The 15,612-nt window shown below is 44.6% G+C and overlaps 1 protein-coding gene across 4 annotated transcripts in view; it reads left to right on the top strand.

Annotated features, from left to right (window-relative positions):
• Positions 1 to 15,612, top strand: part of Lrmda (leucine rich melanocyte differentiation associated) — a 1,173,619-nt gene that overhangs the window by 653,023 nt on the left and 504,984 nt on the right. For all 4 annotated transcript variants that reach the window (XM_008849890.3, XM_029554463.1, XM_008849892.3 and 1 more), the window contains one exon: positions 9,261 to 9,378. In XM_008849890.3, coding sequence (XP_008848112.1) covers positions 9,261 to 9,378 — 118 coding nt within the window. The remainder of the gene's footprint in view (positions 1 to 9,260; positions 9,379 to 15,612) is intronic.

Raw genomic sequence — 15,612 nt, 5'->3', positions numbered from 1 at the left:
ACATACATTCAGGCAATACACTCATATACATAAAATAAAAATAATAAATAAGATATTTAAAAAAAAAGTAATCCCTCTCATGAGCTCACCTAAACATCCCCAAGCATGTCCTTCCCAACCCAGATCTGTGTCACTGGAAGGTTGTGAAGTTTGGAGGTGAGAAGGTTGTATGTTAATACATGTATGACAATGGTGCCATGAGGGACTGAATTATAGGGCCCGTACACAGCTAAAATCACATCTAGTCACAATTGCCTTAGAAAATCCATGTCATCTACACCAGAACTGTGGGATCCTCAGGCTCTGAGAGGAAGCAGTGAGCAGGAGTAGCAGAGACCATATTAAATGTGTTCCCACCCAGCTATGCATGTGCTACTCTGTGGAGTGAAATGGTAGGTCTATTCTCTAACATGCGTAAATCTTTTGTTAACTGATTTTTATTGTTGACTCGATAGGTACTTGCCCTTGCATTTGGAAGAGAGAAGTATGAGCTGGGTACAGCTCCGCCCTCTGGCCTTGAAGCTCTCTGGTCTCTTTGCCTTGTTTATGCTGGAGTTTCTATTTCATTTTTCCCTGAGAAATTTTAGGGTTTCACAATATGACTTTTGAGTTCAGAGTTCCTGAGGTATATGCATTTATCCAAAGTGGCACAGCTGCCTTCCCTACTGTGGGTAAAATATTTTCCTATCCCTTCATCCACAGAGTGTGAGTGAGGTCTACCTTCTTTTTAGCTGTTACCTAGAGCCCAATAGTAGAGTCTCTATGTAAATTTATGTGACATTTTTGCTAGGAAATTGCTTAAGGAATGAATGATATTTCTGCAGTTTACTGTTTTTCACTTTAAGTACGTTCTCTGACAATATGTCTTCTATTAATCATTTAAGCAATAGTAGGAGCCTTAAAGGAGTGTATTCAGAAGCAAGAACCCATGGTTCATTTAGTGCTGTCGAAAAAAATTTCTTATTGATTGGTATCCTCTGTGGTTATGTGATGTAATATTTATAATATGTCACCTAGCCATACATCAAAACAAGCATGTCTATTGTTTCATTTCCACGGGAGATGTGGATTTCAAAGAGGTCAGCTCAGTTTTAGGTCACATTGTGGCCAACTACCGGACCAGAAATGGGAAGTGACTAGATTTATGTAGTAGTGCTCTCTGTCCTCTCCTCTCCCCCCATGCCCACCCCTTTAGCTCCCTCACTTACCCCCTGTGTACCCAGTTGGATTTTCTTGGCACACATCCCCACAGTAAAACAGGCTCATTAAATTTCTATGTGAGCATGAACATACTACCGAGCTCTTAAGCAGAGCCCTGGCCCTGCCGGGGCAGGAGGGAAGCCATGCCTGGGGCTCCACTTTGCCATTCATCACTGCTTATGGCAGAGAAATGGACATTGCCGGGTTACCACAGGAGCTTAAAGTGGCTGACACTTTGCTGTGTGTGCACAGTGCTTCTATTCTGGGATGACTGTTGAATGGAGGTAAACGTGGGCCTCTTGCAGACTTCCATACCATCTAAAATCAAGGTAACAAATCAAGTATGGGAAACGAGTGCTCAGACAGGTCTATGGTCTGTCCTTCCTTGTAGTCCTTTCCTGTCTTTTTTCCTTTTTCTTCAGAAAGAACAATGCCTGAAAGTCAACAGTAGACAAATGCTAGATTTCGCCCTTCAAACAAGGGCTTGTAGCTGTCTTTCTGTGACTAACAGTTTGTGCATTTCCTCTGCCTCCTCAGGCTCTTTGGTTGCCCCCCCCCCCAGTAGGTCCCTCTGTATTCCTTACACCTTTCAATTATCTAAAATGTGGTGCCCTTTCTTTGTTCCCTGGGAGGCAGCAGCCCTGGGGCCTGCCCAAGGGAAGGTGGGAGGGTGGGAGGGGTCCCTCCATGTCTGGGGCCCGCCTTGGACTGCCACCATTTCCCACTGTGTAGGAGCTGTAAAACTTGTGGCTTATATAACCCAGCTCGCATTCCCTAGCTAATCTGCAATCTGGGCTTTGAAGATCACAAGAAAGCAAAGGTCACGACCCAGAGATCAAAGTGACAGAAGCCCACAGAGTAATTGCTGGGTACCCTCCATAGAGGGCCTTGGACTGTCCTGTGGGTGTATTGTTTGCACAGAGACTTCAAACATCCTGTCTGTGAAACTGGGAGTAAAATCAGCTGGCCTTCACCACTTGTCAGGCGAATTCATTAATGCTGTGTAGGTGAGCTCACCTCGGTTCATTAGAGTGAGATCATTGTCATCTCTCAGAGCATCTGGAGCTATCCCACTCACAGTGTTTGTTCATCCAACTGTGGTCTTTATTGGTGTTTTCTCACTGTCTTTCTTTAACTGGAGGTGGGAAGGGAATGGTTGTGCAAGGCAATTGGGTGAAATTGTATCAAGAAGGAACCATATGGATGTATTTATTGTAAATCAGCTTTAAGCACATAGACTTCAAGCAAGGTAATGTTTGGAGGAGGCTTAGCTATCATTTGACCCATTCTCTTTATGGCTCAGGTAGAAAAACTGAGGTTCGGAGAGGCAGTTCAAAGCCCCAAAGCTTGGCCTGATTGTTCTGTTCTGATCATACCCCCAGTCCCCTGCAACTTCATCATGAAGACCTCTCCTCTTCATTTTCTCCCCCATTCTTTAAGAGCTTTGGTCTCTCAAAGAAGCTACCAGTAAGCCATTGCTGTTTGCTTTTATTAATCAGACACATTTAGTAGTCGATCAGCTCTCTTGATCAGTATGAGGTAACCAGTGTTATTAAGTGGAGTTGATGTAATCCAGTCAGCAGCAAAGAAACATGCTGTTTGGTTGGTGCCCTCACCCTGTTCTGTTAATCTTTGTGGAGGACTGAGAACAGCACATAGATCATCCACGGCTACCTTCCAGGGCACCAGGTAGGGCATCGGTACCCTGTGCTGTGTCTCTGCACTCGCCGTGCCTGGAAGCAGCTAGACAGCGGGGAATAAATGAAAACAGGAATCACGCATCATAAACGGAAGAAGAAACCCCAGTGAGCCCAGCCTGGTTCTTTTAAGAACTCACAGGAGTCTTGAATATTACTGGAGAGGAAAACAAGGCTTCCAGCCCCTCCAGCAGATTCTGGAGGTCCACGCTTGCCTGTGCTTGTGCATTCTTACTGGAGAGGAGACAGTTCCTTTGGGGTAGCGTTGTGAGCAGGCCAAAAGAACACCTAACTTTCTCTTTGAGGTCTAGACAAAAAAAATGCCTGAACGTTGATATCTGAGCAAAACAAATTGATTTTGCAACAACAAAACATAAAAGAAAGGATTTGGGCTGTTCCCTCTTTCCTCCTTCCAGTTTAGCTCTGTCTCTAAAGGGGTCCTTTAAGAAAATGAAACATTGTGCACAAAAAGAGAGAACTGGGATACTCTGGGTGTTGGGCCCTCCCTTTCAGGAAATCTGTCTCAGACAGAGACAAATGAGTGCTTAAACAGGATTCCCTGTTCTCCCTTTGATAACCTCCCTTTCCATATCACAGCCAACAGTGGCCCTAACTCCCACCACCTCTGGCCCTGGGGGCTTCCCCACAGCCACCTTGAGAAGGTCAGGAAAATTGGAGTTGCCCTCTGGAGCTAGGGACGTGAGACTTAGAACTTAGACGGATCTCTTTTCATTAAGCAGTGCCCTGGCTTAACAAGCAGTTTTATAAATCTGAAGCTGTCTCCGGGTGTCGCAGGATTTATGGACGGGGTTCTGCCATAAAGTGGTTTATGATGGCTGCCTTCTGTGTTATTAGTAGCTGTCTCTTCCTTCAACCATTGCTGTTTGATAATAGCCTTAAAACACCCAGAATTACTTACCTGCGAGCCCCATTCCCGATAGCCCCTGTTGACAGTCTGAATAAGTTTACTGCTCTTTTGTTGTACTTTACCTTCAAAACAAACTGATTGAACCATCAATAGCTCGTGTGAGCTGACAGAGGGCTGTCATCTGGACTAGCCCTTCTGATTGCAGGTTATCTGAGGGAGTTAACCTCCCTGCGCTGTTAACTGAAATGTTTTATGTACTATGCAACTTTAGGGTACGGCTGTGATAACCCCAGTAACTAAGTCGTACATCACGGTAAAGAGATTTTGGTGCAACAAATAACCCTGGATTAAATTTACAAGGGTTGAACTGATATTGTAAAAGCCTTCATTCTGTGGCTTCAGGAATCTGTTCTTGGATTTTTATGGTAAACTTGTATTACACTCAGGATTGAAGCTGCAGCTTTTGACACCCCAACGTGACCTAGAACACAGGGCAATATATATCCTGAGCCTGGCATGGAACATGCAGGCAGGAAGCCCCCTGACTTATCATTTGGCAGGAGTGCTGGAGCCTGTTCTAAGCCATCAGGGAGCAGGAAGAGCTGGTTAGAAGTGACTGTTATCTGGAGTCTGTGTACCACAGATGCTAGGGCAGGCCAGACCGTTGACCGAACTGGGAAAGAGACCCGTGGCTGCCTCACCATGCTCATAATTCCCAAACTATTATTCCTCATGGTGTTGTTTTCACTAGGACACTGGTTCTCAGCAGGACAGCGGCAGCAACAGCATCACCTGGGAACTTACTAGAAATATAAATTCCAGGCCTCACTCCAGCCCTCCTAGGGGAGAAGCTCTGGGGATGGGGCCTGGTGATCTGTGTACTAACAAGCCTTCGGGGTGTGAGGGTTCCTGCTCAAATTTGAGATCCATTGTGTGTGCTAGACCAGAAGCTCACTGAGAAGAGAGGCCTTCTGCTCTCTATTACCTTTTTAGCACCGTGTGCAGCTCCTGGTGGAAGGGGTCACCTCAATAATATTTGTTGAGTGTTTGAAAGAAGGCATCTCTGAGGAGGAACTGAATTGTTAGGGACAAGTCTTCCTAGTGTAGCCATTCCGATAGGGATGAAGACAGCCTTTAAAACATTTTTTAAAGCTTTATTTACATTTTTATTTATGTGTCTGCCTGTGTGTATATACACGTGTATGTGTCTCTATGTCTGTGTGAGTGCATGCCACATGAATGCAGGTGCCCACCAAGGCCAAAGAGCAGAAGAGGGCATTGGATCCCCTGGAACTAGAGTTATGAGTGGTTGTGAACTGCCTGATGTGGGTGCTGGGAACTGAATCTGGATCCTCTGGAAGATCAGGAAATGCCCTTAACTGCTGAGCTATCTCTCCAGCCTTTAAAATTATGTTAAATTTCATTTAGTAGTGTGTGTGTGTGTGTGTGTGTATGTGTGTGTGTGTGTGTGTGTGTTATGGGGGGAGTGTATGCATGCCGCTGTGTATATGTTGATGACAGAGGACAACTTTCAGAAGTCAATTCTCTTTATTGTGGGTTCTGGGACTCAAACTCAAGACCAGCGCCATCTTGCGGGGGCCCTTGGAATAAAGATACTGAAGAGAGTCACCTGTGCCTGTCCCTTTGACTCTCAGACTATTAAAACAATGGGCCCCAAAAATTTGGAATTTCCCCAGGAATCTCCTGCTAGGTAAAGGAAAGGGCTAGAAGCCTGTACCAACCAGAGGCGGAGCTTATCTCTCTGAAAGAGACTTATACCTTCCAGACCCATTGCAGAGAAACTGGAGCTGAGACAGTGTTGACAGGCAGGACCATCCCCTGACGACGAGGACCATGCAGATGGATGGACCTGGGTGTTATCAGACCTTCTTGCTCCTCTTCCCAATGTAGCCACATTGAATGCATTGCCTCTTTCTGCCTTTCACTATTTGTCACTTTAATAGGCCTACTGAGAGTGGGTCACCAATCCCAGTTTGTGCCAGGGCCCAGGGTCTGACCCGAACAACTCTCTTCACACTATGCTCCCTCAGACCTCTCTGTAAACCCATGGTGGGCCTTCAGATGGAAGTGAAGTCATCCTGAGTCTCGGGGTGAGTGGCAGGCTGTGTCATGGGCTGTCTCCGTCTATATAAGAACATTCTGCAAACAGTAGCTCTTTGTCATCTGAAATTTTTTAACTAGCTTAAAAGCCAGCACCTCTCTCTGTCTTCCTCCTTTGATTTCAGGGCTGTGATCCAAAGTGAGGCGAAATGACAATGCACGGTCTGTTGTCATCCTGGTTCCTGCCAGTCCTATGAAGGCATCTTTCACTCGATCATTAAACATTGGCTGATTTTCTAATACTGATGTTGTCTTCACTTGAATATTCATCTTTTCCCACCCTACACTTAGTGGTGTCTTTACTCTTTTGAGCGTCACTCCTGACATATTGTTTCTGTCTGTACATGTCTTTATTTGAAAGAATCTGTTGTCATCAAGACTTTGCTGCTACAAGCAGGAGATGGAAGTTTTCTCTGACAGTCTGAGGCCGGTGGGAATTCTGCTAAAGGGTAGAAAGAACATTTAGGCCCTTTGTGGGACTGTCTTGATTTGGAATAAAATTGGAGATGTTTGGAGGGGTAAAAGAGAGGCTTAGGAAGAGAAGGGAAAGAGGGGAATAGTTTGAAGTCAGCAAGGAAGCAGGAAAGAGGGGCATGTGTAAAATTCCAGGGCCTCACAGTCTTGGGCTAGCTGGGGTAAGTACACTTTAGAGGAATTTCAGTGGTCCAACCTGGCTCTGCAGGTAAAAGCACTTACTGTGTCAGCTTGATGGCCTCAGGTCCATCCCTGGAACACAGTGGTGTACATCGGTAGTCCCAACACTCCTACAGGGAAATGGGAGGAAGAGCCAGGAGACTCCCCAGAAGCTCTTGAGCCAGCTAGCCTGGAGTACTTAGGAATGTAAAGGCAAAAGCGAGGCCCTGCCTCAGTTAATAGAAGGGCAGAACTGATTCCTGGGAATTGGCCTTTGATCTCCATAGAAGCACGGTAGCATGCGCGCGCGCGCGCGCACACACACACACACACACACACACACACACACACACACACACACACACACATGCAGGCACACATACACTCCCTCACACACACACTTAATAAAGACGAACTGCAGAGGAATTTCAAAGAATTTTGATTTTAACTCAATATATGTGATGGTTGGCATCATATACTCTAAACTGCTGTCTCTGGCTTTTGAGTGATGGCCCAGTCTTTTACCCGAATAAGCATAGAAAGGTCCCTTGGAGATATGGCTGGTAGTTTGGGGAACCAAAGGCTCCAGTTGGGAGGGAGGCATAGTGTATACCCAAATGATGTCTGCATCTAGACAATCATAAGTACTTGGTATCTGCTTTTCAATTTGGTTTGTTGATGCCTGTTTGAGATTTTATATTCCTTCTTTTTCCTTTAGTTTTCAGTTAATCTCTCTTTTCCCATAACTACTCTGTGCATAACCTCTGGCCCCTAGCTTCACTGACTTTTAATTGTTGTGTGTCAATACATATTCCCCATTATAGTAAGAATCCCTTTGGGAGGAGAGGTTGTGTCATAATCTCTTCTGCATCCCCAGAGCTCCACATGTAGTAGTTGTTCAAATAATAGTTGTAGAGCTGAAATGAATGGGCCAGTTATTGAGTTTATTCTTAAATTGGTTTCTAAGATGTAATGAGGGCAAGTAAGGAAATCTTTCCCTGCCTGTGAGCAGCTTATAAGTTAAATAAGGGTGTTATCTGGACAAGGAGATGACTGAGAAGTGAAAGCGCATTGGAATGGATGCTGACGGTGAATTCTAGGAATGCGAAGGAGGAAGTCGTGTGGGCTAGAGGTGAAGCAGGCCTTTGGGACTTGAGAGAATACTGAGGAGGGGGTGCAGGAAGTGACAGATTCCCTTAGAGCTTGTCCACTGCTCTTGACATTGGGTACTCACCTGTTCTTCCAAAGCAGGAAGGTAGGGCGTGGTGGGGTGTGCCTTAATTCCAACACTCAGGAAGCAGCGGCAGTTGAACTGAGAGTTCCAGGCCAGCTTGGTTTAATAGCGGGTGCCAGGCCAGTGAGAGCTACATAGTGAAGCCCTGTCTAAAAAAAAAAAAAAAACCCAAAGAAGGACAGAGTGTGAACAATTGCTCGTTTGATTGACAGAGGATGTGGTCTTGACAAGAAGCATCTGGGTCGATGACTGTCACTGAGAAGGAAGAAGTATAGACAGGTGTCTGCACTTTCATGCATTTATAAACTTAGACCCTGACCAAGCACATGCTTTTGTCAACTCCCTATGTACCCACTGAGGACAGTTCACATACATATCTGTTGGCTTTTCCTTGGAGTCTTTAAGGAATACTAGAGATTATTTCAAAGGCAATAGAGGCTACCCAACACCTGCTGAATATTAAGATAATCCAGAAATCACTCTTGCCTCCTGTTCAAGCTTGACAAAGATCTTCATGTGACATAGTAGAAATGACCCAGAAATGGTGACACAAAAATTCTCATGACTGTCTTGATTTTCCAGTGAAACTGTTCTCAGCTACATGTGTTGCCTACTTCTATCCCAGAGTCACTCAGCCTATCATGGCCCAGTTTAAGATCTTGCCTAGGACATCAAAGTCTCCAGTCTCACCTCTAAATTGGGGATTTGTTGTTAGATCAAAGATGAGAATGCAACATGTGACTCCCAGTAACGGTAGTTACCTAAACAGTACAGTCAAGGTGTAGGTTTGTCTTAGAAACTTCCCATATAACATAGAGACCCGGCTCAGTTTCCAGAATGAAAGAAAGGAATGCTTTAACAAGGTCCACCTGACTAATCCCAACTGGGTGTGTCTGTGTCTACCCTTGATACCAGTGTAATCATTACAGTGTGTTTTTAGAGATTGGTCGTATGTCTGCATAAAGTACTACAAAATTTCCCCAAGAACAGCTGTTTATTCTTTTAAAAAGAAGAGAGATAAACCAATGGCTAAGATCTAGACATTTGTTTGTTTTTGAAAACAGGATCTCCTTGTAGCTCTAGCTCTCTTAGAACTTGCTATGTAGACCGGACTGGCCCCAATTTCACAGAGATCTGCCTGCCTCTGCCTTCCAAGTACTGGGATTAAAGGCATGCGCCACCACACCTGGCTAAAATCCAAGCAGTTTTTTGAAAAATATTTTATTATTTTTATTTTACATGTATGAGTGTAGTATCTGCATGTAGATCAGTGCCCACAGAGATCAGAAGAAGGCATATGGTCCCCTGGAACTGGAGTTATGGACAGTTGTTAGCCACCATGTAGGTGCTGGGAATCGAACCTGGGTCCTCTGCAAGAGCAACCAGTGCTCCTAACTGCTGAGCCATCTCTCCAGCCCCGAGCTTCGTGGTGTGGACGCCCAAGTCTCAGGCCCATTACCCGAATCTCCACTGCCACCCTGATTAGCTTTGGCCTCTTCTCTTCCAGATGCTTTGTTCTGCACAAACTGCCTAAGCTGAAGTTTCTGGATGCCCAGAAAGTCACCAGGAAAGAACGGGAGGAAGCATTGGTCAGAGGGGCCTTCATGAAGGTGGTAAAGCCCAAGGTAAGCTGCTACTCCCTGATCTTCAAGCACGAACTACATCTCACCTCACTGACTGCTCCTCAGAGTGTAGGTGATGTCTTTCTGTATTTTGAGAGCAGATGGGATCTCATACCAGGGTTCTATCACAAACACAGTGTTGGCCAAACGTGAACTATGACTATTGACTCTGGTACTGTGAACCAGTCTAAGGGGACCTTATTTTTTAATATTTTTATTTATTATTTTTATTTTATGCATATGAATGTATTGCCTATCTGTATGTAAGTGTAGCTGTGTCATGTAGTGCCCACAGAAGTCAGAAGAAGGTGTCAGATTCCCCAGGAACTGGAGTTATGGATGGTTGTTCGCCACCATGTGGGTGCTGGGAATCAAACCCAGGTCCTTATGGAGACCTAATTTTTTAAGGTAGCACCACGAATGAAGCTCAGTGGAAGTCTACAGGTGGATTTTAGGCCTCTTCCTCCAGGCTTCCTTTTCCGCAGGTCTGGAGTTGAGAAAGGAGAAAATAGCAGGCACTTCTTGTTTCTGGGGCGGGTGTGACTGCTCTGGCCCTCCAGGAAAGACTCATTTTCTTGCTACCAAAGAGCATAATTTTCTTCTATCAGAGATGAAGTTTCTGGAGTTCCCTCAGATGCCATTAGCCTAGAGGGCCGTGGTTCTGAATTATCCTGGGGCTTGTGTGTGCTCCCTGTGTACAGCTCTGCAGAGTTCACTGGGAGAATTGGATTGGATCTTGGATTTAGACACAAGGAATAGTCAAGCACGTGTACAATAATCTCTGGGAGACATTTGGACCTTCCAAGAAGCCTGAAACTGGGGAGTGGACTCGATGACCCCTGATGACCCCTTTGGAAAGCCATCACTACCCTGGGGCACTGTGGAGTGCCTTAGTTACTGCCCATGAAATTGCAGCTGTGTGTTGGAAATGCTGGCACAGGAATCCTGAAGGTCTAGTTTGTCCTCACTCAGTGACTTACAGCCTCTCTGCACGCATTGGGAGTGATTAAGGGGGAAAGAAAAACCAAACAAAGCCAAAACAGAGCAGAACAATGAAACCTCTTCCATCAAGTCACCCTGTTTGGCAGCAGACCTCAGGCCACTTTCTTCCCTGAATCCATGAGGTGCAACTGATTTCCTGTTATGCTGAATAAAATTGCTAACAGTTGTGGAAATATATGATATGGAGGGTATAATTCTGGCAGATAAATGTATTGTTACCTGTTTCAGCATCTGGGAAATTAATTGAGTGATTCATTTCATAGCCATTAAAGTGTTAACAGTTCTCCTTATTGGAGCAGAGATTTGACACACTGCACATGGCTGCCTTTAGTTATTCCAGCTTTTGTCATGTAGTCCAAATGAAAGGATTTATTTCTTGGCCTTTTTTCTTTCTCCTTTCTTTCCTTCTTTTCTCTCATTTTCTCTTTCTTAGAATTTCAGAGTCAGCCAACATCACCCACGCCAGCAGAGCAGAGCAGATGAAATCTTTGTAATACCCCAGGTTAGAACCTGGTCACCCCACTTTTCACACTTTCACATCTACATGGCACCAAATAACTTGTTCGGTATCCGGCCATCATTTCTTTGGGATGGAAAGCTACACCTGGAGGACTACTGACTCTGCTGTCCACTGTGCTTGGATGGCATCTTCAGTGTGTGCCTGACTCTGTCCCAAGGTTCTGTGCTTCAGAACCTTGTAAGATAGAAGAAGGGACCATTGACTCACTTCACAGATGATGGAATTCAGGTCCGGAGCAGTTCATGGGGCTTCCCAAGGCTACCTGGTCATGAATTCCTAAGCAGGAGCTTTATCCCAGTGCCCGACATGGGGACCCTTCTCTTCTAGCTCTGTTTTCTTACCCCTGGAGAGTGAGTTAAATAGTCTCCCCGGGGTCTCTTGGTACAAATAGAAACTCTGAGGAAGGTCTAAATGAGGAAGACATGGTCTAGGACTGTTGTGCAGGAAGATGGGGAGAGCTGGAATCCGCTCTTACCTTTGGATGAGATAGGTGCTTTAAAATCTGCCGTCAGCTGGCTGAGTCATTAGTGACATCAGTCGACATGTGCTCTTCAGAATTTCTAATTGGCTTCCAATCAATTATAGAATTAGCTCATGTTTGTGTGATTGACTCAAGTATCCTTAGTAACTGTATTACACTTTAAAAGGTCCATTCATTATTTGAGGAGAGACAAAAATCCCCTGACAGAGCATGGGAACCATACATTCTGTTTATTGTGGAGTCACACAATTTTCCAGCTAGAGAGGTTCTCAGAAATACCTTCTGTTGTTTAGTGGGTATGGAACCTGCAAGGCCCCATGGTCCTGATGAGGGAGTTAGGAATCAAACCAGGGGTCTTGGAGTTCTGGTTAGGTATTCTATTTACATCACGATCTTTCAAGATCCCAAGAAGATCCCAAAGTATTATTGGGTTCCTATTAAACTGCACCTGTCTGCTGAGTGGCAGCTGATTCCCTTTTGTCTGTTGTCTTCAGAGACAGGCAGTGGTATTTTTTCCTGAGGATAGAAAGAGGCCAAATGAGCTCTTTGCTGAATTAATACATTGGCATTCAAAAGGCTGCTTCTCTCCTGTTTGCAGTGTGTATAGACATACGTTTGTTCCTATGCAGGTGTGTGTATACATTCCCATCTCTGTCTCTGTGTATATATACATATGCATGTTCTGGGAGGCATGTGTATACCAGGAGTTGGCTTCTAAGTGGAGAGCAATTTCCTTCCCGTGAATTGCCGATGCTGTGCTGCACACACTTGAAGACCTATTTTTCATAACAGAATCAGAATCTCAAGTTGGATTCTGTCCTTTCCGAGGCGGCAAGGACCTGTTGTGCTTAGTCAGCACAATGTTCTGATGGATGATCAAGGAGGCTGTGATTTGGGGAGCTGTTTTCATTTTATTCCTGACATAAAGTATTTGGGAGAATGGAAAATGCCTCTCCAATCACAGCTCTTGCCTTCGAGGTAGGGAACGGGCAGTCTGGGTGTTCTCAGCTGACGCAAATGCAAAGTCAGTCAGGAACTAATCAACCCACTATGTCACCAAGGTTTGATTTGGTACCTGGCAGGCCTCCACACTTGAGTGCGAGTTCTCTCTTGCTCTTTCTCCTGATGACACATTTTGTCTCCGTGGCTGCTTTTTGGCTTTTGTTGTTTCAAAGCTCTCTTCCTTCTAAGCTCAAATTGTCCTACAGAAAGATGTAGTCATTCATCAGAATCTGTTAACTAGTGTTACAATGGGCTTTTCCAGATGCACATACTGTGTGTGTGTGTGTGTGTGTGTGTGTGTGTGTGTGTGTGTGGTTAATGGACCTACAACAGCTAGGATTTGCTGGTTTTGCAGAATTTTAAAGAAAATATATACCTTTGTCAAATATTGGACATTGGATCATGCCATTGTCCATTCAGAGCATCACACTGGACATTGAGACATCTGAAGCCCCCAATGAAAGGCATCTGGAATGACCAGACCATGACCCCCTTCACCGCACTGGGAAGCATAGATCAAAGAAGCCTGGAGGCCTGTCCAGGAGGGCATGTGTGGCAGCACACCAGCCCTGCATGTCACAGAGGCTGCTCAACATCTCGACAGTCACAATTACTTAATTATGTCCTGGCTTTGTAATTATTTCATCCCTGTTCTGGCAAAGAGTGCTGTTGTCATTTCTTTGACATAATTATTTGAAGCCGAGCCTTCTTGTTTACAGGCATGTACAAAAAGTTGGCTACTGACCTGTTTGATCTTCAGAGCCTTAGAGAACCCTTGGGGAAGAGTATCCATGGGATAGCACTGGGCTGAGTGTTGCAGCCCATGTTGGAAGCACTTGGGCATGTATGATTTTGCTTGCTTCTGTGACCATTTCCTTATAGTGACCACGTGTTAACAGATATGTTTATGAGTGCTGATGTGAAATGGTATCGTGCATTCCTTTAGTGGGCATGCTTGGATTCCTAGCATGTGTGTACGTGTGCAGTTTTGCACAGCTTATGTTTTTGTCTGTGTGTGTGTCTTCAGATATTCAGAAAGGTGAGGGAGGAGGAGGAGGAGGAGGAAGAGGAGGAGGAGGAGGACAAGGAAGAGGAAGTGAGGAGGAAGAGGAGGGAAATGGGGAAGGAGGGAGGGCAGAAAAGGAGGGCTGGAAGAAGGGAGCAGTGTTGCATCAAAGGAATTCCCTTCAGTGCACCTGTCCCTGCTGGAGATCTTTTTCGGTTCTCATCCTTAAAGTGCATGTTGAATGTTCCCTGTGTCTGAGGATCACCTGTGACTATTCGTCAACGTCCTGCTGTTGACATCAACAGTCAGGTATAAAGTCCCCTGTGTACATTTAGTTCTTCCCATCTGGCCTTTGTTTGGGGGTTTCCATGAAAATGGCAACGTGAGATGAAGACAGGGAGTGGAATTACAGGCCAAGCAGCTCTCTGTCGGGGTGAAGAAGCTGCCAATCTCTGGGAGGCTAGCTCCATGAGGCTGGTACTGGGCTGTTTTGTTCAGTTTTGCATCTCAAATGCTTGGCCTATAGCAGAGTCTCAGTCAGTGCTCACCCAGAAACACGAACCATGAATGACAGTGCGTGTTGAGAGATTCATCCTGAAAGCTTGCATGTTGTTTTGGTTAAGGCTCCAAATGACCATCTAGACAAACAGAAGGGAATATCATGCCTAGAGAGTGTGAGAAGTTAGACCTGTGCATTTCTGGAAGAGACAAATTCTGGGTAACAGATTTTTTTTTTACAGATTTTGCTTTTAGAGTTTGCTTACGTGGGAAGTCCTATGGCCATTGTGTTCTCTGTCCCTTGGTTCTCCCCATGGACAGCACTTCTAATTGAGGTAAAAGTGTGATCTGAATCTTCCGTAACCCATCCATGAGTGTATTTCCTGACTCCTCCTCTGGCCAAAACCCACCTGCTTATAGTAATGCTTTGGAAAAATAATATCTTTTCTCAGAAATGTGTTGGAGCCCCTACAAGTCTACATGAAGCTAAAACAAGTTTTTCCCCATGGCTATTGTCTGCACTTTAATAGCTGTACTTAGTGGCTTGCTTAGGGTTATATAATTGGGTCATTCTGATGCCTAACCTAGTGTTTTCCTAGGTGCCATCTCTTTCTGAAACACAGTGCATATATCTTTGATATTTTTGGCTACCCTCATTAGCCCAAGTGCCAACGTATAAAAGATGATCAGAAACTACCTCCAGATTTATAGCAATTACTAATATTTACTATGTATTTTACATGAAGCTAAACCTACCCAAAAACAAAAACTGTAAGCCACACTCACATGCAGTTAACTAGTCATTTGGCCCAGCAGTTAAGAACACTGATTTTCTTGCAGAAGACCCGGATTCAAATCCCAGTACCCACATGGCAGCTAACAACTGTATGTAGCTCTGGTCCCAGGGGATCTGACAGCCTCTTCTGACCAATACGAGCATTGCACAACATGGGTGCACTTACCTACATGCAGGCAATACACACATACACATAAAATAAAAATAATAAATAAAATTTAAAAAAATTCTCCACAGCGCCAAATATCAAGAACAAAAACTGTAAATGTCACCTGATTTTCTGGATATTTTTGACTACCTGAATATGTTAGTGTTCTGTGGTTCTTTTCTGTTTCTGCACAGATGTTTCTTGTCTAGAGACATATTCAAATTCTATTTTCAGTTACTCTTTAGTAACTTTTGAAGAGAAGGAAATTTTTTAATTGATTTCTTCTTTTGGAAAATGCTCAGGCAGTGTTTGGAAACAACTTTGCATGCTAAGCTCTGGCTTGTTTGTTTCTCATCCTTGCTTCTGACTTCACTGTTTGAGGGGGAAATCTCTGATGGATTTTGTGTGTCTCTGTTTAGTCACACTGTGTCATCCCTTGTCTTGAGTAAATACTTTCAGAGTATTGTTCTCTGAAAGCCATTTTGAGAGCATTGTGTTTGGGTTTGCTTACTGTTGTTACAAAATACCTGATAAAAACAACTTATGGAAACAAGGGCTTGTTTTGGTTCACAGTTTGAGGGTACAGTCCATCATAGTAGGAAAAGCATGGTGGTAGGAGCTGGAGGTAGCTGGTCACATTGCATCCACATGGACTCAGGAGTCAGAGAGAGATGAATGCTGATATTCAGTTAACGTCTTTCTTGTTAATGCGGTCTGGGTCCCCAGCCCGTAGAGTGGTGCTGCTCACATTTATGGTGGATCTTCCTACCTCAAGTCTCCTAAT

This window comes from Nannospalax galili, unplaced genomic scaffold (assembly GCF_000622305.1).
Source record: "Nannospalax galili isolate Female #2095 unplaced genomic scaffold, S.galili_v1.0 scaffold83, whole genome shotgun sequence".
NCBI lineage: Eukaryota > Metazoa > Chordata > Mammalia > Rodentia > Spalacidae > Nannospalax > Nannospalax galili.
Note: the sequence above shows the minus strand (reverse complement) of the source record. Positions and strands in the feature narration are given on the sequence as shown.